This window comes from Sciurus carolinensis, chromosome 2 (genome assembly GCF_902686445.1).
Source record: "Sciurus carolinensis chromosome 2, mSciCar1.2, whole genome shotgun sequence".
NCBI lineage: Eukaryota > Metazoa > Chordata > Mammalia > Rodentia > Sciuridae > Sciurus > Sciurus carolinensis.
In genome coordinates, this window is record NC_062214.1 from 28,829,641 (window position 1) to 28,856,394 (window position 26,754).

Below are 26,754 nucleotides of genomic sequence, written 5' to 3' on the forward strand. Positions count from 1 at the left end.
CCAAAAGTTGATTTACCCAGTAAATATATTCTGAAAATAACCTGTTACTATTTTCTTATCCAGTGAGTGACCAACAGAAGCATATTACTTAACATATCAACAAACAATAAATGCTACTTTTCACTTTCAAAAAAGCAAAAATTCACCAGATGTGGTGACACATGCCTGTAATCCCAGCTACTTGTGAGGCTGAGGTGGGAGGATTTTGAGTCTGAGACCAGCCTGGGTATTTAGCAAGTCCCTGGCTGACTCAAAAAGAAAAAGATGAGATGAGAAAAATATAAAAGGCAAAAATTTTACTGGGGTTTATATTTTAAATTTTATCATACTGTTCCATAAAAAAAAAAATCAAATAATGATGCCAAGAAATAATGTCCACTCTTCTCTCACATACAATTTTACCAACATAGACTTACCATCAAGAACTTCTTCAGAAAATCCCGTTTTCTCAAAATCACTGGTATTCTGATTATATAAACCAAACAGAAGATAATTTGCCAGTTCTCTGCAGCCTTCATTGTACCTGCTATCAATTCCTGCAAGGCAAAGAAAGTTCTGATCAGCTGTTCTGTATTATGGGAAGCAAATGAGTCCCAATAATTTTCCCCAGCTCAGCAAAACTCTGATAATCAAAGATGACATCTCAAACCAATTTTGTGCTAGAAACTAAGCAACTCTCTGTGAAAGAAACAGGTTTCAGCATCAAGTATCCTTACTTGTATCCCAAGATCTATATGCTTAAGAAAATCAAACAGCACAGATTTTTTTTTTTTGGGGGGGTGGTTACCAAGTATCGAACTCAAGGGCACTCAACCACTGATCCACATCCCTAGCCCTATTTTGTGTTTTTTTATTTAGAGACAGGTTCTCACTGAATTGCTTAGTGCTCAAATTTGCTGAGGCTGGCTTTGAACTCATGATCCTTCTGCCTCAGTCTCCCAATTTCCTGGGATTACAGGTACGCACCACCACACCTGGCCCAGTACAGATTACTGAGACGGTTAATTTCTGAAAATCAGTTCTTGAGGATAGAAGGAACCAGATAATAAAGTTTGAGTTCTTCTATGGCTTGTTTAAGATCCTGGAAACACTTTCAGTTAGTCTAAGAATAGGGATCTTAAAAAACATTCACTTTTTTTTTTTGATACAGGGCAAGTGGATTGAACCCAGGGGCATGTTATCACTGAGCTATGTACATTCCCAGTTCTTTCTATTTTTTATTTTGAGACAGGGTATCACTAAGTTACTTAGGGACTCACTAAGGTCTTGAATTTGCTATATCCTCCTGCCTCAGACTCCCAAGGTCCTAGGAATTTCAGACGTGTGCCACCACTCCCGCCTAATATTCACTTCTTATAAAGATCTTTAGCAAAATATGTAAGATCAAATAAAGGTAATTAAAGTGGCTTGAAAAGAACATGAAGATGATAAGTGAATGGAACCATAAACACTTAGCATCTCACAAATATCAGGAGCAAGAAGACCGGGCATTTCACTGGATGCTGGAGTGCAAAGGTGCAAGTGCCTGCTAATGGTCCTCATAAAGTTTAGAATCTAGTGAAGCTGGGTCAGAGATAAATAAAAAGGCAATTAAGCAATGCTGTCTTTACTACTGCCTCTCAATGCCTCAGGTATATATACTTCCTGGTTCTGGGTATCTGTGAAGTCCCAGAACTATGACTCTGAGCAAGAAGGAAGTGTCAAGGTGGGAGGTAGCTGTCTATGCGCAGCTAAGAGGAAAGGGTTGGCAGAAAGAGCTCTAAGAATGGTAAGGGTTCGTTATCTCACTGGTGTTTCCTTATCCAACCTCATTAAAACAGAAACAGATTTCAGGGGAATAATACCTAGGAGGACATTACCTCACAGTTTGTCTTCCAATGATACTACTGTTAATAAGAATCCAAACTGCCCCCACCCTGAGTCCCACCTTGTTAAAAGTACTGACCTAGGATGCACAGGATTCCATCAGGCCGAGATTTGCTGCTCTGGGTCAGGATGCTCTGTATCTGGCGGAGTCGGTTACAGCTGCAAAAAGAACAGGAAACAGTTCTCTGAGTTCCAGCACGACCTGATGATAAAAGTTGCACTCTGTGTGAGATGCTCACAACAAGGCATGAAGAAGAGGAATGACTTTGCTAGAGATGGAAACTGGTCCTTATCTGGTTCTAGTATCAAAACTACATAATTAGCTCCTCTCTCTTGTATTTTCTGGAAGAGATTGTACAGGATTGGTCTGAAGACTAAATCTAATCACTGATTACAAACTGGATAGCCCCTGGATCTATGGCTCAATGGAAGATGGAGTCTAAGGCCCTCTCATGGTCAATCCCAGTTAGGAATGAGACTCTGCCCCTTACTCCAAGAACTTCCAATGACTTCTTTCATTTATTTTTTTTTTTCTTTTTTAAACTTGATTCTTCTTTTATGATACTGGAATTGAACCCAGGGCCTAGTTGTAGATAGACAGAGTACCTTTGTTTGTTTATTTTTATGTGGTGCTAAGATCATGCTCAGTGCTGCACACATGCTAGGCAAGCGTTTTGCCACTGAGCTACAACCCCAGCCCTCTATGACTTGTTTTTTTATCAAGGAAGATTTTTTTCACAATCTTCCACAAGATATCAGAATTAGACCAAGGCAGTGAAAGAAACAAAGACCCAACCTATAAACCAATGTCCATGACAAACATAGATAGAAATCCCTTAACAGCCTGGCATGGTGGCACAAACCTATAATTCCAGCAGCTCAGGAGGCTGAGGCAGGAGGAATGCAAGTTTTAGGCCAGCCTCAGCAATTTAGAGAGGTCCTAAGCAACTTAGTGAGACCCTGTCTTAAAATAAAAAACAAAAAGTGCTGGGATATAGCTCAGTGGTAAAGGGCCCCTGGGTTAAATTCCCATACAATTAAGAAAGAAAAAAGAAAGACCAAATAAACCCTTAAAAATATTTGCAAATAGAATTAAGCAACATATAGAAAGAATTACACACCACAACCAAGTGGAATTGATCCCAGAAATAGCAAAGGATGGTTCATTACCCATAAAGCAATAAATGCAATGCATAACATTAACAAACTAAAGAAGGAAAAAAAGTGCATTCATTTAACTGATGCAGAAAAACTGTTGGACAAAATTCTTCATTCACAATAAAAATACTCAGAATAACTAAGAATAGACTGCTTTCCTCAGCTTGAAAAAAACATCTAAAAAAACCCTTCTGAGCCAAGTTCAGAATGTATATAAAGATGAAGGGCAATCAGGAACAGGGCAAGGATATCTGCTTTCATCACTGCTATTAACATAATACTAGACATTCTAGCCAACAGAATATAGCGAGAAAAAGAGATTAATGACAAAAAAAATGGAAAGAAATAAATAAAATTTCCTATTTGTAGATGTGGCCTATTTGCAAAGAGAAAGTAGAATAATGGTGGCTAGGATGGCCAAAGAGAAAGTAGAATGGTGGTGGCTAGGAACTAGGGGGAAGAGGGAGCAAAGAATTATTATTTAAAAAGTACAGAACTTCTGTTTTGCAACAGAAGAGAGTTCCGAGGATGGATGGTGGTGATTTTAGCCTAGTAAGTTACATGAATGTAGTTTAATGCTATTAAACTGTACAGTTAAGAATGAGTAAGATGGAAAATTTTGTTATGTACACCTTAATATAATTTTTAAGACTTTTTTTTGTTCTTTTTAGATATACATGGCAGTAGAGTATATATATATATATATATATTTTTTTTTTTTTTTTTTCGGGTACTGGGGATTGAACTCAGGGCCTTGTGCTTGTGAGGCAAGCACTCTACCAGCTGAGCTATCTCCCCAGCCCGACAATAGAGCATATTTTGACATATTTTACATACATGGAGTATAACTTATTTTAATTAAGATCCCATTCTTGTGGTTGCACGTGATGTTTAAGTTTCACTGGTTGTGTATTCATATATAAACATAGTAAAGTTATGTCAGATTCATTCTGTATTTCCTATTCCCATTCCCCTCCCTTCCCTTCATTCATCTTTGTCTAATCCAATGAACTTTTATCCCTCGATTTCCCCCTCCTTATTGTGTGTTAGCACCACATGTCAGAGAGAACATTCAGCCTTTGATTTTCTGGGATTGGCTTGTTTCACTTAGCATGATAGTCTCCAGTTCCATCCATTTACCGACAAATGCCATAATTTTATTCTTCTCTATGGCTGAGTAATAGTCCATTGTGAATATATAACACATTTTCTTTATCTGTTGAATGAAGGGCATCTAGGTTGCTTCCATAGCTCAGCTATCATGAATTGAGTTGCAATAAACAATGATGTGGCTGTGTCACTGTAGTACGCTGATTTTAAGTTCTTTACTATATATATCCAGGAGCCAGATAACTGGCTTAAATGGTGGTTCCAGTCCAAATTTTCTGAGGAATCTCCATACTGCTCTCTAGAGTGGTTGCACCAATTTGCAGTCCCACCAGCAAATTATGAGTGTATCTTTTCCCCCACATCCTTGTCAACATTTATTGTTCCTTGTATTCTTGCTAATTGCCATTCTGACCAGAGTGAGATAGAATCTGTGTAGTTTTAATTTGCATTTCTCTAATTATTAAAGATGTTGAACAGTTTTTCATATCTTGTTGACCAATCATATTTCTCCTATGAATTATCTGTTCAGTTCCTTTGCCCATTTATTGATTAGGTTACTTGTATTTTTTGATGTAAGTTTTTTGAGTTATTTATATATCCAGTTGACACAACTTATTAGAATTAAAAAAATGTTGGGTTGGAGATGGGGCTCAGTATTAGAGAGTTTGCCTGGCATGTGTGAAGCCCTGGGTTCAATCTATGGCCACACACACACACACACACACACACACACACATTTTTTTTTAAATGTATTATATGAAACAAACAAACAAAAAAAAACAGGAATAACTTCATTTGATTAAAAAAAGGAAAACAGGGAAACATCTGTGTGACATCTGGGAAAATCTGAATATGGACTAAACAATTTGACGCTATTAGGGATTCACTGTTAATTTTCTTAGGTGAAATAATGTGCTTATGCAATTTCTTTTCTTAGAGATGTATGAAGAAGTATGTAGTAGTAAAGTGTCATGATGACTGTAATTTATTTCAGAAAGGTTTAACATGAAAGAAGAAAGATTGAGGAAAAGAAGAAAAAAAATAAATCACAAATGGCAACAAGTTAAAAATGGTTGAATCTACAGTGGGCTAAAGATAAATTCATTGTATTATTCTTTCACCAGTTCTCTGGTGAAACCAGAATTAAGGACAGACAGTTGGTGTAGAAATAGGGGATCAGGTCAAATCAAGGAAATGAAGGCCAAGAAAGCCATCTGCCTCTGGAAGTTGGAGACTACCCCTGGGAGAATGGAATGTTAAGGATCTCGGGAGTTCATTGATTACCAAATTTACCTGCCCTTATCAAGTACTGCAAGTATGGAGCTGCTAATTAATGCCCCCTGGACCTTTGCCTGGCTGAATCACTTTGGCCCTCCCCCTGCCCCATCCAGCAAAACCAGGCCTAGTCATTAGGCAGGAAGGAGAGATAAGGGGGGAAAGAACTGGAGAACAAAAGAGACCTTAACCTATAAAAGATGTACGGTGCGCTCACTTCTTGGGATTTCAGAACATCAGCCATGGCCCCCTTCTCCCTCCCAGGAGAAGTCTGTATTATTACTTTTAAATAAAACCTGCTTAATATGCTTGCCTTGGCATGCTTCTCTAGTGTTCAAACTTCAACATTAGAGGGAGCAGAACTCTTCATCAGTAAACGGCGGTATCATAGGTTTGAACATTTTCACATCATAAAAATTGGGGAGCTGGGAGGAAAGGGTTGTATGAAGTAACAAGGTTTAAGAAGTAGCTTGAGTAGAAACAGCATGAACATTCAAGAACATTCAGAAAAAATTTTTTCCCTGGGAAATGATTACTTGCCCCTCTCCAGTTTTTCATGTTTAACTTAAGTCTGATCTTCCAATCATTCTCTGCACTAGAAAGATTTCATCAAATTGGCTCTTTGGCCTATTTCCCAATCCATACACCAGAGAGCTGACTGACTGCCAAGGTTACCAAGAGCTCTTTGGTTTTCAAACTAACAAGCAGCCAGTGACAAAAAGCATGAATAGGTCATGTGACCAAGAAACAAACAGCTCCCCGACTCCTGCTGTAGAAAGCCAAGACAATACTGAAAACAGAGTTTCTTTTCCACAAGTATCTTGGCCAAATAAAGTGGGAGCACATAAACGTAGAAAGACCTTCCTCTTCTCAGAGTAAATTATCCTAATTAGTGTTTCTTTTTTTTTTTTTTTTTTTTTAGTGTTTCTTATTTTCTTGTCAAATGGGTGAAACTAAATTCTTTTATTTTCTCTGTACATTTTCTTGCTTCTCAAATTTAATTTTTAACCAGAACATGTCCTGTTGTCACTGAACCATGAAACATGACATTTACTGAATTATTTACCTTTTAACTAAAAAATTTTTTTTAAACAAAACCACAATCCATCAGGCATGGTGGTACACTTGTATAATCCCAGCAACTGGGGAGACAGAGAAAGAAGAAATGCAAGTTCAAGGCCAGGATGGGCAAAACCTTTAGCATCTTAGCAAGTCCCTATCTCAAAATAAAAAAATAAAAATGACTGGGGGGTGGGTTAGCTCAGTGGTGATGCACCTTTATATTCAATCCCTAGAACTAAAAAGAAAAAGGAAGAAAACCACAATCCATTAACATTTCCAGCACCCAAAATTACCAACTGTAAACATCTTGAATATTTACTGTTATCTACAATAGTGCTTTTGGATTTACATGTGTAATAAATTTATTGTCTTTTTTAAGGAAAAAATGGAATATTACATGCAAAACTAAAGTCTTCAAGGATCCTCATCCCCAGAGTCACCACTATGAGGATCTGAGTATCCAACCAGTATTTTTTTCTTTTAACAGAAACTATGAAACATACACCAAACTTTGGCAATAACACTGCCCCAGAGCTCACAGGTCTACCTGAACGCACATCCTAGGCAGGTCTATGGTTGCCTAAGACTTTACAACATTTCATCTTTAGAAGACATGTAAACTCAGCCAAGCTAATAATATAGCTTATATCAAATATGTTGGTTTCATACTATAATTTATTTCTGATTTTCCTTGGGTTTAGGCTCCAACTTTGGACATGATGGCAGACAGTATGAAGAAAGAACAACTAAAATGATACAGTTTTCCCAAGATTAACAGCAACAGAACCTGAGTAATCACAGACCCTGATTTTGAACTTATTCTTTCTGCTATATCTCACTGTTTTATATTTGTATTTCATTAATCTGGTTCCCTGGAAACGATGAAAATAAATTGAAAAAAAATTTACCTATTTTTCCTCTGGAATTTACTCTTTTTTATTTTGAAAATTAAGCAATTAAAATACTAATATACTGTTCTGCATGCTTCATGTTTTGAGTATTTTAGTAAATTAATCCTTATACAAAACTGACTAACATCGTAGGAAACTGATATGAATAATTTGATAAGAATCTCACAGTAATATATAGTCTGGGTGGGCTGGGGGGAGTTATTTGTTTATGTAAATAAAATAATAAGGTATGTAACTGTTCTGCAACATGTTTTTCTCATTTATATACAACAGAAATCTTTCCAACTTAGCATACAGAACTAAACTTTTTTAAAATTTGTTCAATTTAGTTATACATAACGTATCATACATAAATGGAATATAACTTCTCATTCTTTTGGTTGTACATGATGTAGAATTACACCAGATGTGTAATTATATATGCACACAGGGTAATAATGTTGATTCATTCAACCATCCTTCCTACCCCCATACCCTTCCCTCCCTTCATTCCCCTATTTCTAATCTATAGTACCTCTATTCTTCTTTGGCCCCACTCTGTATTGTGAATTAGCATCTGCATATGGGAGAAAACATTCGGCTTTTGATACTTTGGGATTGGCTTAGTTCTCTTAGCATGACATTCTCCAGTTCCATCCATTTACTGACAAATGCCATAATTTCACTTTTCTCTATGGCTGAGTAATAGTCCATTGTGTATATACACCACATTTTCTTTATTCATTCATTTGTTGAAGGGTACCTAGGTTGCTTCCATAGCTCAGCCATCATGAATTGAGCTGCAATAAACATTGATATGGCTGTGTCACTGTAGTATGCTGATTTTAAGTTCTTTAGGGTATAAACCAAGGAGTGGGATAACTGGGTCAAATGGTGGTTCCATTCCAAATATTCTGAGGAATCTTCATACTGCTCTCTAGAGTGGCGACACCAATTTGCAGTCCCACCAGCAAAGTATGAGTGTATCTTTTTCCCCACATTCTTGCCAACATTCATCTTACATTCTTTTTTTTTTTTTCCCCCCCGGTATTTTTTTAGTTGTAGATGGACACAATACCTTTATTTATTTTTATGTGGTGCTGAGGACTGAACTCAGAGCCTCATATGTGCTAGGCAAGCGCTCTACCACTGAGCTAGAGTCCCAGGCCTGTTCCTTGTACTCTTGACAAATCGCCATTCTGATTGGAGTAAGATGAAATTTCAGCGTAGCTTTAATTTGCATTTCTATAATTTCTAGAGATGTTGAAAATTTTTTCATATATTTTTTGACCATTCATAGTTCTTCTTTTGTGAAGTGTCTTTTCAGTTCCTTTGCCAATTTATTGATTGGGCTATTTGTTTCTTTGGTGTTAAATTTTTTGAGTTCTTTATATATTCTGGAGATTAATGCTCTATCTGAGGTGCTTGTGGTAAAGATTTTCTCCCATTTTGTAGGCTCTCTCGTCAAAAATTTGTTTCCTTTGCTGTGAAGAAGCTTTTTAAATTTGATTCCATTCCATTTATTGATTTTTTAAATTTTACTTCTTGAACTTTAGGAGTCTTGTTAAGGAACTCAGGTCCTAAGCTGATATGGTGGAGATCTGGGACTACTTTTTCTTCTATTAGGCACAAGGTCTGTTCTAGTGCCAAAGTCTTTGATCCACTTTGAGTTTTGTGCAAGGTGAGAGATAGGGGTTTAATTTCATTTTGTTACATATGAATTTCTAGTTTTCCTAGCACCATATGTTGAAGAGGCTATCTTATCCCCAATGGATGCTTTTGGCACTTTTCTCTAGTATGAGATGACTGTATTTATGTGGGTTTGTCTCTGTGTCTTCTATTCTGTACCACTGGTGTATGTGTCTAAGTTTTGGTGCCAATACCATGCCGTTTTTGTTACTATTGCTCTGTAGTGTAGTTTAAGTTCTGGTAGTGTGATGTCTCCTGCTTCACTCTTCTTGCTAAGAATTGTTTTGACTATTCTGGGTCTCTTATTTTTCCCAAATGAATTTCATGGTTGCTTTGTCTGTTTCTATGAAGAATGCCATTGGGATTTTGATAGGATTTGCATTGAATCTGTATAACACTTTTGGTACTATGGCCAGTTTGACGATATTAATTCTGCCTATCCAAGAGCATGAGAGATCTTTCCATCTTCTAAGGTCTTCTTCAATTCTTTCTTTAGTGTTCTGTAGTTTTCATTGTAGATGTCTTTCACCTCTTTTTTTAGATTGATATCCAAGTTGTTTTTTTTTTTTTTTTTTTTTTGAGGCTACTGTGAATGGGATAGTTTTCCTAATTTCTTTTTCAATGTATTCATCACTGATATACAGGAATGTGCTTGATCTGTGGGTGTTAATTTTATATCCTACTTTGATAAATTCACTTATTAGTTGCAGAAGTTTTCTGGTAGAATTTTTTGGGTCTTCTAAATATATATGTTGTTGGCAAATAGGAATAGTTTGAGTTCTTCTTTTCCTATTCATATCCCTTTAATTTCTTTTGTCTAATTGCTCTGGAGAGAGTTTCAATGACAATGTTGAACTGAAGTGGTGAAAGAGGGCATCCCTGTTTTGTTCCAGTTCTAAGAGGGAATGCTTTCAAGTTTTTCTCCATTTAGAATGATGTTGGCCTTGGGTTTAGGACAGATAACTTTCACAAGGTATGTTTCTACTATTCCTGATTTTTCTAGTATTTTGAAAATGAAGAGGTGCTGTATTTTGCTTTTTCTGCATCTACTGAAATGATCATATGATCATGTCTTTAAGTCTACTGATGTATTATATTTATTGATTTCTATGTTGAACCAACCTTGCATCCCTGGGATGAACCCCCCACTTGATCATGATGCACTATCTTTTTAATATGTTTTTGTATGTGATTTGTCAGAATTTTAATGAGAATTTTTGCATCTATGTTCATCAGGTATACTGGTCTGAAGTTTTCTTTCCTTGATGTGTCTTTGTGTCTAGTTTTGGCATCAGGGTGATACAAGTTTTATAGAATGAGTTTGGAAGGGTTCCTTCCTTTTCTATTTCTTGGGATAATTTGAGGAGTATTGGTGTTAATTCTTCTTTGAAGATCCTGTAGAAGTCAGCTGAGAATATGTCTGGTCCTGGGCTTTTCTTAATTGGTAGGCTTCTATTTCAATGCTTGAAGTTGATCTGTTTAAATTGTGTATGTCCTCCTGAATCAGTTTGGGTAGGTCATATGTCTCTAGAAATTTGCCAATGTCTTCAAGATTTTCTTTTATTGGAGTAGAAATTTTTAAAATAGTTTCTTATTATCTTCATATTTCAGTAGTGTTCATTGTGATATTTCCTTTTTCATCATGTATTTTAATAATTTGAGTTTTTTCTCTCTCTGCATTAGCGTGGCTAAGAATTTATCAATTTTATATTTTCAACAAACGAACACTTTGTTTTGTCAATTTTTTGAACTGTTTCAGTTTCACTGATTTCAGCTCTGATTTAATTATTTCCTGTCTTCTACTGCTTTTGGAGTTGATTTGCTCTTTTTTTGCTAAGGCTTTGAGATGTAATGTTATGTCATTTCTTTGTTGACTTTTTTATCCTGTTAGTGAGTTCAATGCAATGAACTTACCTCTAAGAACGGCCTTCATAGTATCCCAGAGATTCTGATATGTTGTATCACTATTCTCACTTACCTGTATTTTATTTCACCCCTGATATCTTCTGTTATTCATCTGTCATTCAATAGTGTATTATTTAGTCTCCAGGTGTTAAAGTAGCTTCTATTTTTTATTTTAACCTTGATTTCTAATTCCTTTCCATATGATCTGATAGAATACAAGGTATTAACTCTATTTTTTCATATTTTCTAAGAGTTGCTTTGTGGCATAAAACATGATCTATTTCAGAGAAGGATCATGTGCTGCTGAGAAGAAAGTTTTTTACTCATTGATAAATGATATGTTCTATAAATGTCTGTCAAGTCTAAATTATTGATTGTATTATTTAGTTCTATAGTTTCTTTGTTTAGTTTTTGTTTGGAGGATCTATCCAGTGGTGAGAGAGGTGTATTAAAGTCACCCAATATTACTGTGTTGTGGTCTATTTGATTCTTGAAATTGAGAAGGGTTTGTTTAATGTATGCAGATGCTCCATTGTTTGGGGCATATTTATAATTGTTATGTCTTGTTGATGTATAATTCTTTTATGCAGTATGAAATGTCTTTCTTTTTTAAAATTATTTTATTCGTTTATTTATTATTAATTTTTTAATGTGGTACTGAGGTTTGAACCAGTGCCTCACATGCACTAAGCAAGCACTCTACCATCGAGCCACAACCCCAGTCTCTGAAATGTCCTTCTTTGTCCCTTCTGATTAACTTTGGCTCGAAGTCCACTTTATCTGATATGAGGATGGAAACCCCTGCTTGTTTATGCAGTCCATGTGAGTGATTGATGTTTTTTTCCATCCTGTAACCTTCAGTCTATGGATGTCTTTGTCTATGAGGTGAGTCTCTTGGAGGCAGCATATTGTTGAGTCTTGTTTTTTAATCCAATCTACCAGTCTATGTCTTTTGATTAATGAGTTTAGGCCATTAACGTTCAAGGTTATTTTTGAGGAATGATGTGTATTCCCAGTCATTTTGGCTTACTTATGATTATTAATTTGAATTAGTTTCTTTGATTGACTATTCTTTTAGTGTAGTTCCTCCCTTTGCTGGTTTTCACTTTTTTTTTGTTTTCATCTTCACAGAATATTTTGCTGAGAATGTTCTGTAGTACAGGCTTTCTAGTTGTGAATTCTTTTTAACTTTTGTCTATTATAGAAGGTTTTTTTTTATTTCATCTTCAAATATGGTTGGCATTCATTTTCTTTCAGAGCTTGCTAAACCTTACTCTAAGGAATGCGGTATACTAGCTGGGCTTGGTGACACTTGCCTGTAATACCAGCAACTGAGGAGATTGAAACAGGAAAATTTCAAGTTCAAAGGCAGCCTGGTCAACTTAGCAAGACCCTGCCTCAAAATAAAAACTAAAAATTTAAAAAGCACTAGGAGTGTAGTGTAGCTCAGTGCTAAAATGCCTCTAGGTTCAATTCTTGTACTGTCAGAAAAACAAACCAAAAAAAACCCCAACAACAAAAAAACCCTGCTATATACTTTATCTTTTGTTTTATTTAACTGGATATTGATTCAATATTCCAGGTTTTTATTTTATTTTCCTACTGCAAACAATGCTTTATTGAGCAACCTTATATATTCATCTTTAGCACAAGGACAAGTTTCTGTAGAGATCTAAAAGTAGCACTGCAAAGTTAAGAGGTTACCTGCATTTTAAATTTTGATAGATTTTGCCACATTATTCTTCTAAATCATTCATCTACAAGATACCACAGTACTTGTTTTCCCACAATTTTCTAAACCATGTGTCACTCTCCAATTAATGCTAATACAGTGCATTAATTGCACTGTTATAATTTCCCTAATCACTACAGAAATGTTTACTGATTATCAACATTTCTTTTTCTATGAGTACATATTCATGTTCTTTGCCCACTTTCTATTAAGTCATTATATACTTCATCATATTAAAAAAAGTTGTACTTTGACCATATGTTGCAAATACTTTCCTCAATTCTATACACCTTCATGTCAAAGTTATAAAATTAAATCTACCTTTACTTTTAAACTTAAGGAGCTTCTGTTTTCCTTTTGTGCTTTCTCCACTCAGCATCATAAATTATTAAAGTGCAGCATTTCATTTGTGGGTTTTAATTTTTTTTTTTAGCTCTGAAATATTTTACTTTTGTGGAGCAAAAATCTAACTATACTTTGTTCCCCAAAATATAAGTGAATGTTTCAAGACCATATGTTGATCCTTTTAGTCCTCTGATGTAGAATACCACCTGTAGCATATGCATACCCAGCTACATATGCCCTATGTAGCTGGATCTAATACTTGGGTCTCTACTTGATCCAGAAATATTACCCTTTAAAAAATAATCAGAGCTTTTAAAATATGCTAGTACTTCAACTTTCTAGTATATAGATTATTTTTATAATTGATAGGACAAATCCTATTATTGCTTCAAAGATTTCATAGTTGTGAGTTCTAGGAGGAGAAAAATCAGGGAAGGCCTCAACAAGAGTACCTTTGTATAAAGTCCAGCGCAAAAGACCCTACAGAGGAGTGTTACTTAACATTTTCCTTTCAAGATGAAATATAAAAACAGCTTGTCAAATTCCATAAAAGCCTGTTGAGAATTCATATTAAAATCATATTGAGTATGGATAGTACTGAGCTCTCCACTCAGAAACATTTCTCCCTCCTATTCTGTTTCATACTTTCAATTTTATATTTTCATTTATAAAATATGGTCTTCCATATTCTTATTAGATTGATTCCTATAGATCTTATAATTTTTTGTTCCCATTTTCAATGTAATCTTGAATCCATTACATCTTTCAGAGTTTACATTTGCTAAACTAGTTTTAATAGATTTGTCATCATAATTTTTCCAAGTAGTAAATTAGCAGTTTTATCTCTTCCTTTCAAATATTTACAGATTTTATCCCAAATCATAACTCACTAAGTTTTACTGAGCACCTACTGTGTGCCTGGTACTGTTCAGAGCATTAGAGATTTAGCAATGAAAGAAAGGGCAAAAATCCCTCGGACAAAAACCTCAGAACTTCCATTTCAATGCAGAAGGAAAGAGAGAAAATAAGTAAAATACATTTGTCATACAGTGATAAGTAGGAGATTTTGAGGTTTAGGAGGAGAGTAGATTACAGTTTTAAATAGAAATGTCAGGAAAGAACTCACCAAGAGTACCTTTACTTAAAAACTAGAAGCAAAATCACAGTTATGCATCAAGTGTAAAGGCCCTTCAGGGCAGTGTCCCTGAAATCCATGTGGATGGAACAGAGTGAAGAAGAGAACAGTAGGAGATTACTTTGGAGGAGGACAGATTAAAGTCTTTTAGATGATGATTTGAACTTCTACTAAAAGTACTTTGAAAAGAGGAATGACTAATATGAAAGTCATTTTAATAAGATCACTCTATTTGCTGTTCTGACAGCAAACTGGAGAGGTAATAATTGAACCTGGAAGACCAATTAAGAGTCCACTGCAGAGCTGGGGATGTGGCTCAGTGGAAGCATGGATTCCATGCCCATCACCACTTTAAAAAAAAAAAAAAATCCATTGCAATGTTCCACATATCAGATGATTATTTTTTTGGCTTACCTCATATTGACTAGAACCTTATCATGTTAGCTGGTTTAAATCAGAAATGAGTGTTAAATTTTAAGCAGCTGTTTTTTTCTGTGGGGGGGGATCTTTTACTACTACTTATCTGATAATTTCATTAATAGATACCTTAGTAATGAACAGTTCTTGCATCTTGCATTTCTGGGACAAAACCTACATGCACTTGAAGTAAGTATTGTGTTTTATTATACTTCTAGACTCAATATACTACTGTTTTGTTTAGGATTTTTACACTTGTAGTTCTCCTTTCCTAATCAAGCACCAGGATTATGAAAGGCTTAAAGAATGAATGGGAAGTTTTCTCAGACATACACTTCACTCAGTATGTTTTCCATCTCTATCCCGGCCCTGCTGGGTAACATACTCTGCTTGTTCCTGGCCACAGCATCTCATCATGAATAACCCAGGGCAAGACAGGTCGAATGGAGTCCTTTCAATGGACGTTTTAGTGCTAGAAGAGAAATGGCCTCCAGGGTCATGATGCAGGAAGAATGTGGTTTGGGGTTACAATAGTCATCTATCCTGCCTTGGGTAAGGCATGTTGATAGGAAAAAAATGCAGAAAGTTAGTGAGAACAGGAAACAAAAGGCAGTCTGGACTATAAAGCAAACCATCCTGATAGCAGTGTCTTGGTTCTAATGCATAAGCCCTAGTTCCTTGCAGCTCAGCTCCTCCTGTCAGTCTAAGTCTCCACAGTCCTTCCAGCCAAGTAAACCAACAAATTACCTTTTTTACTTAAATCCTTTGAATCAAGTTTTTGTCCTTTGTAAAACAAAACATTCTTCATTTTTCATTTTGTTTTTATACTGGGGATTGAACCCAGGACTACTATACCACTGAGCTACTTCCCCAGTACTTTTATTTTTCATTTTGGGACAGGGTCTTGCTAAATTGCAGAGGCTGGCCTCAAACTTGCAATCCTCCTGTCTCAGCCTCCTGAATCACTGGGACTAGAAGCATGCATCACTATGCCCAGCAAAATATTCTTCTAAATACAAAATCAATCTCAAGACATGTTTAGGACTGAAGCACACTGATATCTATTACTTACTTTCAAAAGTATTAAAAAAACGGGAAGGATGAAAAGAAGGATGAATATATGATAGGTAAACAGAACAAATATATTAAGTATAGAACCTAGATATGGATATACATAAATGTTCACTGAACAATTCTTTCAACTTTTCTGGTCTTTTGAAATTTTTCATAATAAAATGTTGGGGGAATAAATCAACAGCAGTTGTAAAAAAAAACCAAGTCAATATTAATCTGGACTTCAGGTAGTGATTAAAATGAGCTCACTGGAGGCTGAGCCAGGAAGATCAGAAGTTCCAGGCTAGCCTGAACAACTCAGCAAGACCCTGTCTCAAAAGAAAAAAAAAAAAAAAAGAAAGGGTTGGGAATATGGCTAAATGGATGAGTACTTAAGTACAAAGCCCTATATCCCCAGTACCACAAAAAAAGAAAAAAGAGAAAGAAAGAAAAGGAATCTGACCCTTCACTAAAGTAGCACTTACTTCCCTTTGCAAAATGAGAGACTTGGAAGAAAGGCAGAGAGAAGATGTGTGGTAAGGCAATAAATGTCATCTCTCACTGATGTTTTTGCTAAAGAAATACCTGCAATGGAAAAAGCAAAGTCAATGTGGCTGCCAATACATAACCACTAACCATAAAGTGACTCATAATGAAGGGATATAAACACACATATGATATGATTGAAGTTGGCATCATTTAAGTAGTTAATGACTTTTGTTCCCAGCACTTGTGGTGCAGCTCACCAGAGCCATTTCTAATACGAGGCAATACAACTCACTCCACAAAGCTACCTCCCTGTGGTAGAAAGGGAGGTATCTAAGCTATTTCCAATCTCCTTTTTTTAAAAAACTAGTAGTACCCTGATTTTATTTGGGAAATAAGCACAGCTTCTTTGCTTCTAGAGCTGACCAATGAAGACTTATGAAGAAGAAGTCATCAAGTGAAAGTTTCTGGGGAAGTTCTTTAAAGGGTACTGACTGAATAGCAGTCACCAAGAATACAAACAATAAGAAATTCTGAAGAGAATGTGAAGAAAAAGGAACACTTTTACAGTGTTGGTAGGACAGTAATTAGTACCACTTTGAAAATTAGCCTGGAGGTTCTTCAAAAGACTAGGCATGGAGCCACCATATGACCCACCTAGACCACTCCTCAGTATTTAACCTAAAGAATTAAAGTCATCATATTCAGTGATACGTAGATTTCTGTATTTATAGCAGCACAATTCACAAAGGCCAAACTATGGAACCAGCCTAGGTGCCAGCGATCAATGGATAAAGAAAATGTGGTACATATACACAATAGAGTTTTATTCCACCATAAAGAAGAACAAAATTATGTTATTTGCAGGGAAATGGATGGAACTTGACAACATTACATTAGGTGAAATAAGCCAAACTCAGAAAGTCAAGGGTGGTATATGTGATCTTATCTGTGGAAGCTAGAGAGAAAAAAGGAGAAGAAAAGTGTGTGGGGGTTAGCTCATGAAAATCAATGGGAGATCAGTAGAGTAGAGGAAAGGGACCAGTGGGAGAGAGGGGGAGGAAAAGGGGAAATACTAGGAAATGACAAATGGTCAAATTATATTGTTATATTGTGTGCACGCAGGAATGTGTAACAACAAATCCCAACATTATGTACAACTATAAGGCCCCAATAAATGTATTCTACTGTCATGTATAATTATAATAAATTGTGGAAAATACAGAAAAGATAAAATTTTTAAAAACTGGGGGAACTGATTTGGGAAGTTGAGGCATGGGGACTACAAGTTTAAGATTTGCCTGGACAACTTAGTGAGACCCTGTCTCAAAATACAAGGGCTGGGACTATATCTCAGTGGCAGTGTATTTATCTTGCATGTACAAGGCCCTGGATTCAACACCCAGTATGGAAAAAAAAAAGTGGAGGGCACTGAGTTGACTAGAAAGATACTCCTTTCCTTACCTTCATGCCTGACAGACATAAAGGCACTGGAGAGATCCTGCAACCATTTTGTGACCATGGGGCTATGATAAAGATAAAAGTCACTTGCTAAAGATAACAAAATACAAACATGGAAAAGGCCTGATACAAACATGGAAAAGGCCTGGTTCCTTGATGATTTTATACCAGAACTAGCCTACCTTTTTCTAGATATAACTCTTTCACATGAGACAATAAACTCCAAAGTTAAGTCATTTTTGCCAGGCCTCTTTTACCAGTTGCCAGATGTAGTTCCTAATTGATAGACCACCTTATGTTAAAGTTAAAACTCATGCCTAATCACAATTCATGTCTATACATATTTCCTAAATTGGTATTCATAAAATACTCTAAAAACTAGAGCTAAGCACAGTGGCAGCACATGCCTGTAATCTCAAAAATTTGAAAGGCTGACACAAGAAGAACACAAGTTTGAAGCAAGCCTCCACTATGTACGAGAGGTTCTATCTCAAAATAAAAATTAAAAAAAAATTGAGGAAGGGAGATTGGGGATTTAGTTCAGTAGAGCACTGAGGGAGGTAGGAAGATACTCTACAAACTTCAAGAACTTCAGAAAATGTTAACCACCATATAGGAAAACATTATCTAGAAGTCTATTGACTACATTCCAGTTTTATGACACCTTATTTTCCATTTTCTTCCTTTTCTCCTGCTTTCTATGAGTATTTCCTCACACAATCTGCCCTTTGTAAAGTCAGTTTCACAAATCTTCATTCAGAAAGCATTCACAATTACTTTCCCTCACTTCTTTGACTATTAAAAGCATACCAAATAAAAATGCAGTGTGGAATCCTAGAGTAGATCCTGGAATAGAAAAAGAACATGTAGGAAAACTGGGGAAATTCAAATAAAGTCTGGAGTCCAAGTTAAACTAAAGTTTACTAAGTAAACTAAAGTATTATACCAGTATCAATTTCTTAGTTTTGAGATATACACTATGGTTATATGTAAAACATTATCCTTAGAGAAAGCTGCATTAGCCAGGCACGGTGGTGCACACCTGTAATCCCAGTGGCTCAGGAGGCTGAGCAGGAGGATCACAGGTTCAAAGCCAGCCTCAGCAACTTAGTAAGGTCTTCAGCAACTCAGGGAGACTCTGTCTTTACACGAAACACAAAAAAGGACTGGGGATGTGGCTCAGTGGTTAAGTGCATGCCCCCAAGTTTAATCCTTGGTAACAAAAAAAAAAAGGGAAAAACTGCATAAAAGGGGGACATAGGAATACTCTACACCATATCTGCAACTCATCTATAAATCTAAAATTACTTAAAACCAAAAAGCATGCCAAATGAACTACTTTTCTTCAAACTAGGACTCAAAAATCACAGATATCAGTTTAAGTACCCAAGTTGTAAACCCTACTTTTCCTTTTCTCTTTATTTTTTTTAAATCTTGGAAGGGAAACAGTAATTTAAGCAGTGTAACACACAAGGCAAGACATCTCTCATCATTCACTCCCCCTTCTCCAAATGCTAAGACATGAAAGAAGAGCCCCAGAGGTAGGAAACATTGTCAAGATATTGTATCCTACTAATGCCATAATGATCACCAGATAGGAGTCACAATGTGCTATCATCCTAGACACAAGTGAAAAAGTAAATAGCAAGGCCTCTATCTCTGGGGCAGAAATAAAGCCATAAAAGTATAACTAAGCATACCCTTTTGCTTCTATAGTAAGCACATCAAGCTCCCTGGTCAGCATCCAAGCAAGTATTTTACAGGCTGAAACTTCACATTTTCAGACATCCAAGGGCACCATCCTGCTTTCATTTTGCATTTTGTTTTCTTAAGGCAGATATCATCTGTACTATATTTATTACTTCTGTAAATCTGCAAACCCAAAAAGTATATTGACAACTGGCCAATGAACATCACCTAAAGAGATAACTGACCTCTGTGAGGTTTTAATTAAAGTTTTCAGTAAAACATCACTTTTATGAATCATTTTCTCAACACCTAGGTCACAAGTATGACTCTTCATTCTCTAAACACCCATGAAATTTAACATAACCCGCTGCTTCACCCCAATTATTCTCTGTTCACTCAATAAATAATTAGCACAAGCAGTGTTTCATACTAGCTGTCAAAAGCAGTTGATATTTAGCGAGCAGAGATTATGTGCCAGACACTGATCTAAGTACTAGTGGAGGCAAAGTGGGAAATGGCAATTAAAAATGATCTCATCCCTTTTGGTAATTTCCAGGGGTAACAAAGAATGTCCTTCCTGTGAGTCCCTTGATAAGGAAGGAATCCCATCTGTACCCAGTAGAAAGAAACTCAGTATAGGGACCCCTGATTACAGACCATTTTGCCAGAGTATATCATCCAGCACTTTCTTCATAAAATGTGCATGGGATGTCAAATTTTAAGACCTTGCATGTGTGAATGTCTTGATCCTTTACTCACACCTGAGAGTTTGGCTGGATTCAGAATTCTGGGTGGGAATCCATTTTCCTTCAGAAGGTACTGTTTGCTCCATTATTTTCTAGCCTCCAATCCTGCTAGAACCCTATATATGCAATTTATAGATGTTCTCAGGCTTTAAGAGTGCTCGAAGATTTCCTAGTGCTGTGCCTTCATATGGATATTTTTTTTTCTTTTCCAGTGCTAGTAATGGAATCCAGGGTCTCACACGTCAGACAAGTGCTCTACACTGAGCTACACCCTCAACTGGCATGAATATTGTGCTGGATTCTTGGCAAGTCTTTTTAATATAAAAACTGAGTTCCTTTGATTCTGAGAAATTTTATTTTGGGATGAATTCTTTGTGCTCTCAATGATGACCACCCACTATCTGTCCTTGTTGCACACATTTACAGGTCCCTGGTCATTTAGTCCTCCTCACTCCCTAAAGATTTCAGCCTCTCAATCATTCTCTTGTGCTATGCTATTGCTAATTCTACCCTAATTCATGATAATCTCAATACGCACTGTTGTCTTCACCTCTCAGTTTCTTGACCCTCTCTTTGCAATGGTGTTGTTCTAGTCTTCTGCCACTCCCTCTCATACCACCCACATCCAAGCAGTTCAACACAGTTGTAGGGAAACCATGCAATTGTGTTAACTGGGTCTCATCTTAATTCTTTTTGAGGGGTACAGGGGGTTGAGCTTAGGGGTAGTTTACCACTGAGCTACATACATCCCCAGTCCTTTTGTTTTTTATTTTGAGAAAGGGCCTCACCAAGTTGCTGAGGCTGGCCTCAAACTTCCAACCCTCCTGCCTCAGTCTCAAGTTGCCGGGGTTACAGGTACATGCCATCACACCTAGCCTTAAGTTTATCACAGCAAAGAACAGGATATAGCTCAGTGGTAGAACACCTCTGGGTTCAATTTCAAATACTACAAAAAAATTATGACCACAAACCCCAAATGAGCACTTGGTGCTGCCAGTCAATCCTAAAGTACTTCCTTACTCTACTCATTCTTGCCCACTTCCCTAGATGAACTTTACACTTCTTTTTCCTTGAACTTCTAACACTTTTCCACTCTTCACTTTTAGCTGAAGACCTTTCTTATTTATCTGAGAATATAGATATAATTGGAAAAGAACTTGATTTATTCCCACCACCAAACTACCAACACAACAGTACTTGAGTCCATAAAATCTGCTACCAATGAACTGTCCACATTGCCCTTATCTAGTTTCAGGTCAACATATTCATTTGTGTACTAGTTACCATTTCCTCTTATCTATTCAAGGATTTCAAACCTCCAAGTGTCCCTTCTTTATATTTAATCAATTTCTCTTCCTTATTGCACTATTCCCAGTAATTTACATATAAGCAATGATGTCTGTCCACCTAAAAACAAGAGATTTTTTTTTAATTGGTATCAGGGATTGAACCCAGGGGTGCTTTACCACTGAGTTACAATCCCAGTCCTTTTCATTTTTTGAGATATGGTCTTGCTAAGTTGCTTACGGCATAATCAAATTGTTGAGGCTGACCACAAACTTGCAATTCTCTTACCTCAGCCTCCTGAGTTGCTAGGATTGTAGGTGTGTGCCACTACACCTGGCTAAAAAGTGCATAATACCTCATGACCTTCCAATTATAGTTCTATTCTTTGGCTTTCCCTTACAACAATACTTTTTTCCCATATTTTATTGGCACATTATAATCGTATATAATGGTAGGATTTGTTATTACATATTCATACACACACACAAGAATGTCACTATGACTATGTATACCCACTGTCTTCGATTCTCATTTTCTCTTGAACCCACAGTACCAAAACTGTTCTTGTCAAGGTCACCAATGACCTCCACATTATCAAGCCTAATAATTTATTCTTAGTTATCATCAGATTATTAACAGTATCATTCAACTTTTGATTCTACTACTTGATTCTGTTCTTGATTCTCAGTGGTAGAAAACCATTCTTCCTCAGAATTTGTAAAACAATGTTAAACTGTCCTTTCTGGAACTTTTTTCACTCTTACTTTACACAGGCATTATCCCAGGGCTTAGTTATTACTCCTCTATATGTACTCACTCCCTGGATCTCTATTTAGTCTCCTGGCTATATTTACTTATTTTTGTTTTGTTTTTAGTTGTAGGTGGATACAGTACCTTTATTTTATTGTTATGATGTGCTGAGGATTGAACCCAGGGCTTCACTCATGCTAAGCAAGCGCTCTACCACTGAGTCACAACCCCAGCCCTAGTCTCCAGGTTTTAAATAAAAACATGCAAGCCATCAGCATATGGACAGTATTTCCATAGTTCCAATATCACTCTTGAACTGCAGACTAATACAGTCCACTGCCTATTTAGTATCTTCAATTAGATATCTATTAGGCAATTCAAAATGAACATGGCCAAAACTAAACTCTATTTTCTCCACAAACCTGCTCTTCTACCAGTGTTTCCACTATCAGTAAATACCAGCTACCTTCTTCCAACATCTAAAATTAAACCCAGCTACGCCTTCTTGCATTATTGTTCCTTCAGTCCTATTTCTTCCTCAGTATTTATTTCTCATCACTCTTTATGATTTTTTGCTGTATTTGTCTATTTCTACTTATAAAAGAGTTCTTTGTAGACAGGGGACTGCCTTATTTATCTGCATCCATGGTGCCTAACATGGTATACGTTGGATTATTTGCTTAAAGAGGCAGTGAAATTTAAATTGTTAAACAAGTCCTGAGCAGGAATCTTTAAAAAAAAAAAAAAAAGATTTGGCAGCAGGAAAGTATATTTCAGCCAGATTTCCACCAATTTCTTACTACTAGTCCAGATAGGCTAGGTTATACTTTAGTAATAATTCCAAAATTCCAGTGGCATTTCACCTCTTTCTTACTCGTTTTACTCTGATCCCAGACTGATAGAGTAACCACAATTTTGAGCAACAGTCATCATGACAGAAGGAAAAAGAGGGACAAATTACACACTAGATGCTTTTATCATGAATGACTACCATTTTTCCTACATACATTTCAATGACCTAAAGCAATTTACAAGGCCATATCCAACTTCAAAGGGCAGACAAGTACAATTCTACTACATGCTCAGGAGACAGAAACAAAAAAATATCTGATAGACTGCACTGATGACTATCATATCCTTAAAAGGAAACCTCTAATTCTGAGCAACAATATTTTAGCTCCTGATCTCCATTCTCTATCTGTGAAAATGAACTCCCTTGCTAGAAGAGAACCATGCACTTGTAAATGTTATCTATGGACCTTTAGGAATGTAACTTCTCCAGTTAGGCCTGCCTCTCATCACCCAGGAGTCAGAGAGCAGCAAAGAAGCCAAATATGGGTGACAGGAAAGTGCTGAGTCCAAACCTGCTAGGAACATTCAGTGTCAAAAGTGAGGGAAAGGTTAGGTGTTGTGACACATGCCTATAATCCCAGAGACTCAGGAGGCTACAGCAGGAAGATAGCAAATTCATGGACAGCTTCAGCAACTTAGTGAGACCCTGTCTCAAAATTAAAAATAAAAAGGGTTGGGGATGTGGTTCAGTGGTTAAGCACCCCTGGATTCAATCCCCAGTACCAAAAAGGGTGGGGAGGGCTTGAATATGTAAGAAAAGCAAGTTCAACTACAAGTGGGGAAAGGAGGGAAACCTTCACCAAATTTCTTTTACCAAAGGTATAGAATAGTTAAGCCTTGGTGTTCCTTTCACTACCCACCTGAAGTCTAACAAGTTTCACTCAAACCACTTGATAGAGGACTCAGAGTTTGGGTATGACTAATAAAAGACAACCAGCATACTTCTTTTTAACATAAAACACTATCTCTAAAAAACCCAAAATGCATGCTGCTCTGCTATTAGAAACAAGAAGGTAGCAATTACTTTAGAGATGGATTTTTACCAATAAAAATGATTCCCCATCCCCCAGAAATCTCAAAAAACTCAAGTAACAAATCCTGAGTTCAAGACGACCTGGGATAAACCCCTAAGTCTACAAAGAGCTGGATTTAGCGGATGGCTGCTCCAAGTTCTAAATTTCTATACAAAGTTCAAATACTTTCAAACAGTGAAACCATCTGGCAGAAATATTGGGATGGATTGGAGATGGTTACCATAATCAAGTAAACACTCGAAACTGTAAAGCCCAGAAGGAATTTCATTAAAGAGCAAAGAAATTCGCATAACATTGAATTAGAAGTAAATTAGGACTCCTAAATGCATCATCTCATTACCAACTAGCCCCTTCTTCCATCCTTTAATCATTCAACAAACATGTATTAGTTGCTGGGATGTGGGAAGGAATGCCAGGAAGTAAAAGAGGGACAGAATTCTAAGAATGAGTACTTCCTTTCCATTAATTTGGTCTAGTTTTTTCTTTTTTTGGCGGGTGGTCTCTCTCTCTCTCCGAAGACCCTCGCTCCTACACACAATAGCTCCCCTGAAACTCCCACCCCCCAAAAAAAGAAAAAAATTGGCAAGCAAAAAAACCACCAAGCTTTAAGTACCATAACAAGAATATAGGAAAAACCATTCTAACATAAGTTAATACGTTTTCAAGGGGAAAATGCCATATTCGCTTTGCTAAGTGGCTGGAATAAAGAAAAAACGCAAAAAAAAAAAAAAACAAAAAACAAACAAACAAAAAAACTCATCTAATTTCATGACAGTTTATTAGTACCAAAGCTCATTGCTAGTTCTCCCTCTCTCTCTCAAAGGTCTCTGCTGCAACCCCTCCATCATTCCAACCTCCACACTTCGCTGGCAGCCCAATGTCAGCCCGGTCATGAACAATGGCCAGACTATCAAGGTCAGCCCCAATGACACACGGAGTAGAAACTGGAAAAGAATCCTTTGACATAGAAAGGGGGCAGAAGAATCCTCTCCAATACCAGCCCCCACGCCATACCAAGACACCCGGAGGCTCTGTCTCTAGGCTCCGGGGTCTGGCGTCAGAGACTTCGGGGGGTTCGGGACCTTCTTTTCTCTACCCATCTAGTTAATTTCCACTCCTGTGACCCTAATGACCTCCATCTCCCTCCAACCTGAGCTCCCCGTCGTGGAGTGAGGGGGTGTCCCGCTTCAGGCTGGGGCAGGAGAGGTGGGGAAATGCGCAATAAGGGAGATGCTCTCGGTAGGTACATAAGGGGCGGGGGTGCTCTTTAGGGGAGTCGCTGTCACAAGCAAAGGCTCTAGAAAGCTACAACAGCGGAGGTTTATAGGTAAACGGTTTCTGGGCGGAACCCATTTGGGGTTCTATTACAGGGGAGCTATTGTGTGTAGGAGCGAGGGTCTTCAGAGAGAGAGAGAGAGAAAGAGCTATTTCTATTCCGTGACCTAGGCGAGTGAGTTATCCACGGAGATGCCACTTTGGGTTCTCCAAAGGGCACTCTTTCCTGGGGGAAACGTTCTACCGGGATGAGGATGTCACAATAGGGGGGGTCTCCACAGGGAACCGTTGGAGGGTTGTCCGCAGCGAAGCCATTAAGGAGACTCCACAGAGGGCGCCTTCCTGGCGAAACGTTCCTCCAGGAGCCGTTTTAAAGAATCGTCCGCCAGGAAGCCATGTCGGGCCACGCCCTGCGGCGGGAGGCGTCGCCGGACCCCGACATCCCGCATCCCCCGCCCGGCCGCCCCTCTGCGGCCTCGGGCCCGCGTACCTGACGGAGGGCGACGCGCGGCCAGAGCTGCCGGGGAACCGTGAGCGGGGCAGCCCCAGCTGGTGCACGGGGTATACGTCCATGGCGGCGGGCTGCGGAGGAGAACCGTGCCGCTGTGAGGGTCGCTAAGGCCCGCCGGGCGGCTCCAGGCCCGCTGCGGCCGGGCGGGGCGCAGGGGTGTGCCAGGTGGGAGGGGGTGCGGCGCGCGGGGGCACGTCGAGGGGCGGGGCGGACGCAACCGGGGCGCGGCCGGGGGCGTCAGGACTGCCCCGGAATGGGGGTCCAGTGGACTGCCGCAGGGCCACGCCCAATTTAGGCTGCGAGGCGGCCGGGCTGGATGTCGTGGGCAGGAGGCCCCCGCATGAGAGATACCCGGCAGCCGCTCTGCCCTGTTATCAGACCCCGTATAATCCAGAGGGACTCTACCCGGCGCCCCCCAGCCACGCATACGGACGCGCCTGGGGGCGGAGCCTCGCTCCGGCCCCGCCCACCGGCTCAGCCTTCCAGTGAAACCTTCCGCTGCAGTCGCAGGAGTTGGGGCACCTCTTGGCGCTGATCTTTCGTCGCCGGGTCCCCTAGGCGGGTGTTGCCGCTGCGGTCTCTCACCTGCTGCTCATCAATTGCGCACTCGCGCTGCACACATCTGCACGCAGATTCCTAGCAGGCCTCGGATCTGCAGTGCGCACCCAGCCCTGCCCAGGATATGAGCGTTAAGGGCTCAGGCTCCTGGAGGACCTCGGCCCGTTACTCTCCAGATTCTGGTTTGACCCTTTCCCGACTGCATTGCCAACGACCAGAAACTTAATCCCACTAAACCCCAGTCCTTTTCTATGTAAAATTGGGGAAGTATTTTATTGAGAGGGTTGCCAGGTTTCTGTATGTACAGGATCTACTAAATGATTTCGTTCTGCGTCATGGATGTTTTAAATTCCCTGCGTTCATCTTTTTACTATTAAAGGAATTCGCTAGAGCTATTTTTCCGCCATAATTGGCGTTTCAATCACATAAATGACAGCACTGGCTGAAAATTCTCCTTCGGTGTATAAC

General features: G+C 38.2%; 1 protein-coding gene across 2 annotated transcripts in view; it reads right to left on the reverse strand.

Moving 5' to 3' along the window:
- Dnaaf9 (dynein axonemal assembly factor 9) overlaps window positions 1–26,131 on the reverse strand; it is a 152,795-nt gene extending 126,664 nt beyond the window's left edge. The window contains exons 1-3 of one of the 2 annotated variants that reach the window (XM_047542050.1): window positions 25,708–26,131; window positions 1,946–2,025; window positions 417–536 (exon numbers count right to left, since the gene is read on the reverse strand). In XM_047542050.1, the coding sequence (XP_047398006.1) occupies window positions 417–536; window positions 1,946–2,025; window positions 25,708–25,790 (283 nt within the window). In that variant the 5' untranslated portion in view covers window positions 25,791–26,131. The remainder of the gene's footprint in view (window positions 1–416; window positions 537–1,945; window positions 2,026–25,707) is intronic. The other variant, XM_047542048.1, reaches the window with a different exon arrangement.
- Window positions 26,132–26,754: the final 623 nt, after the last annotated feature.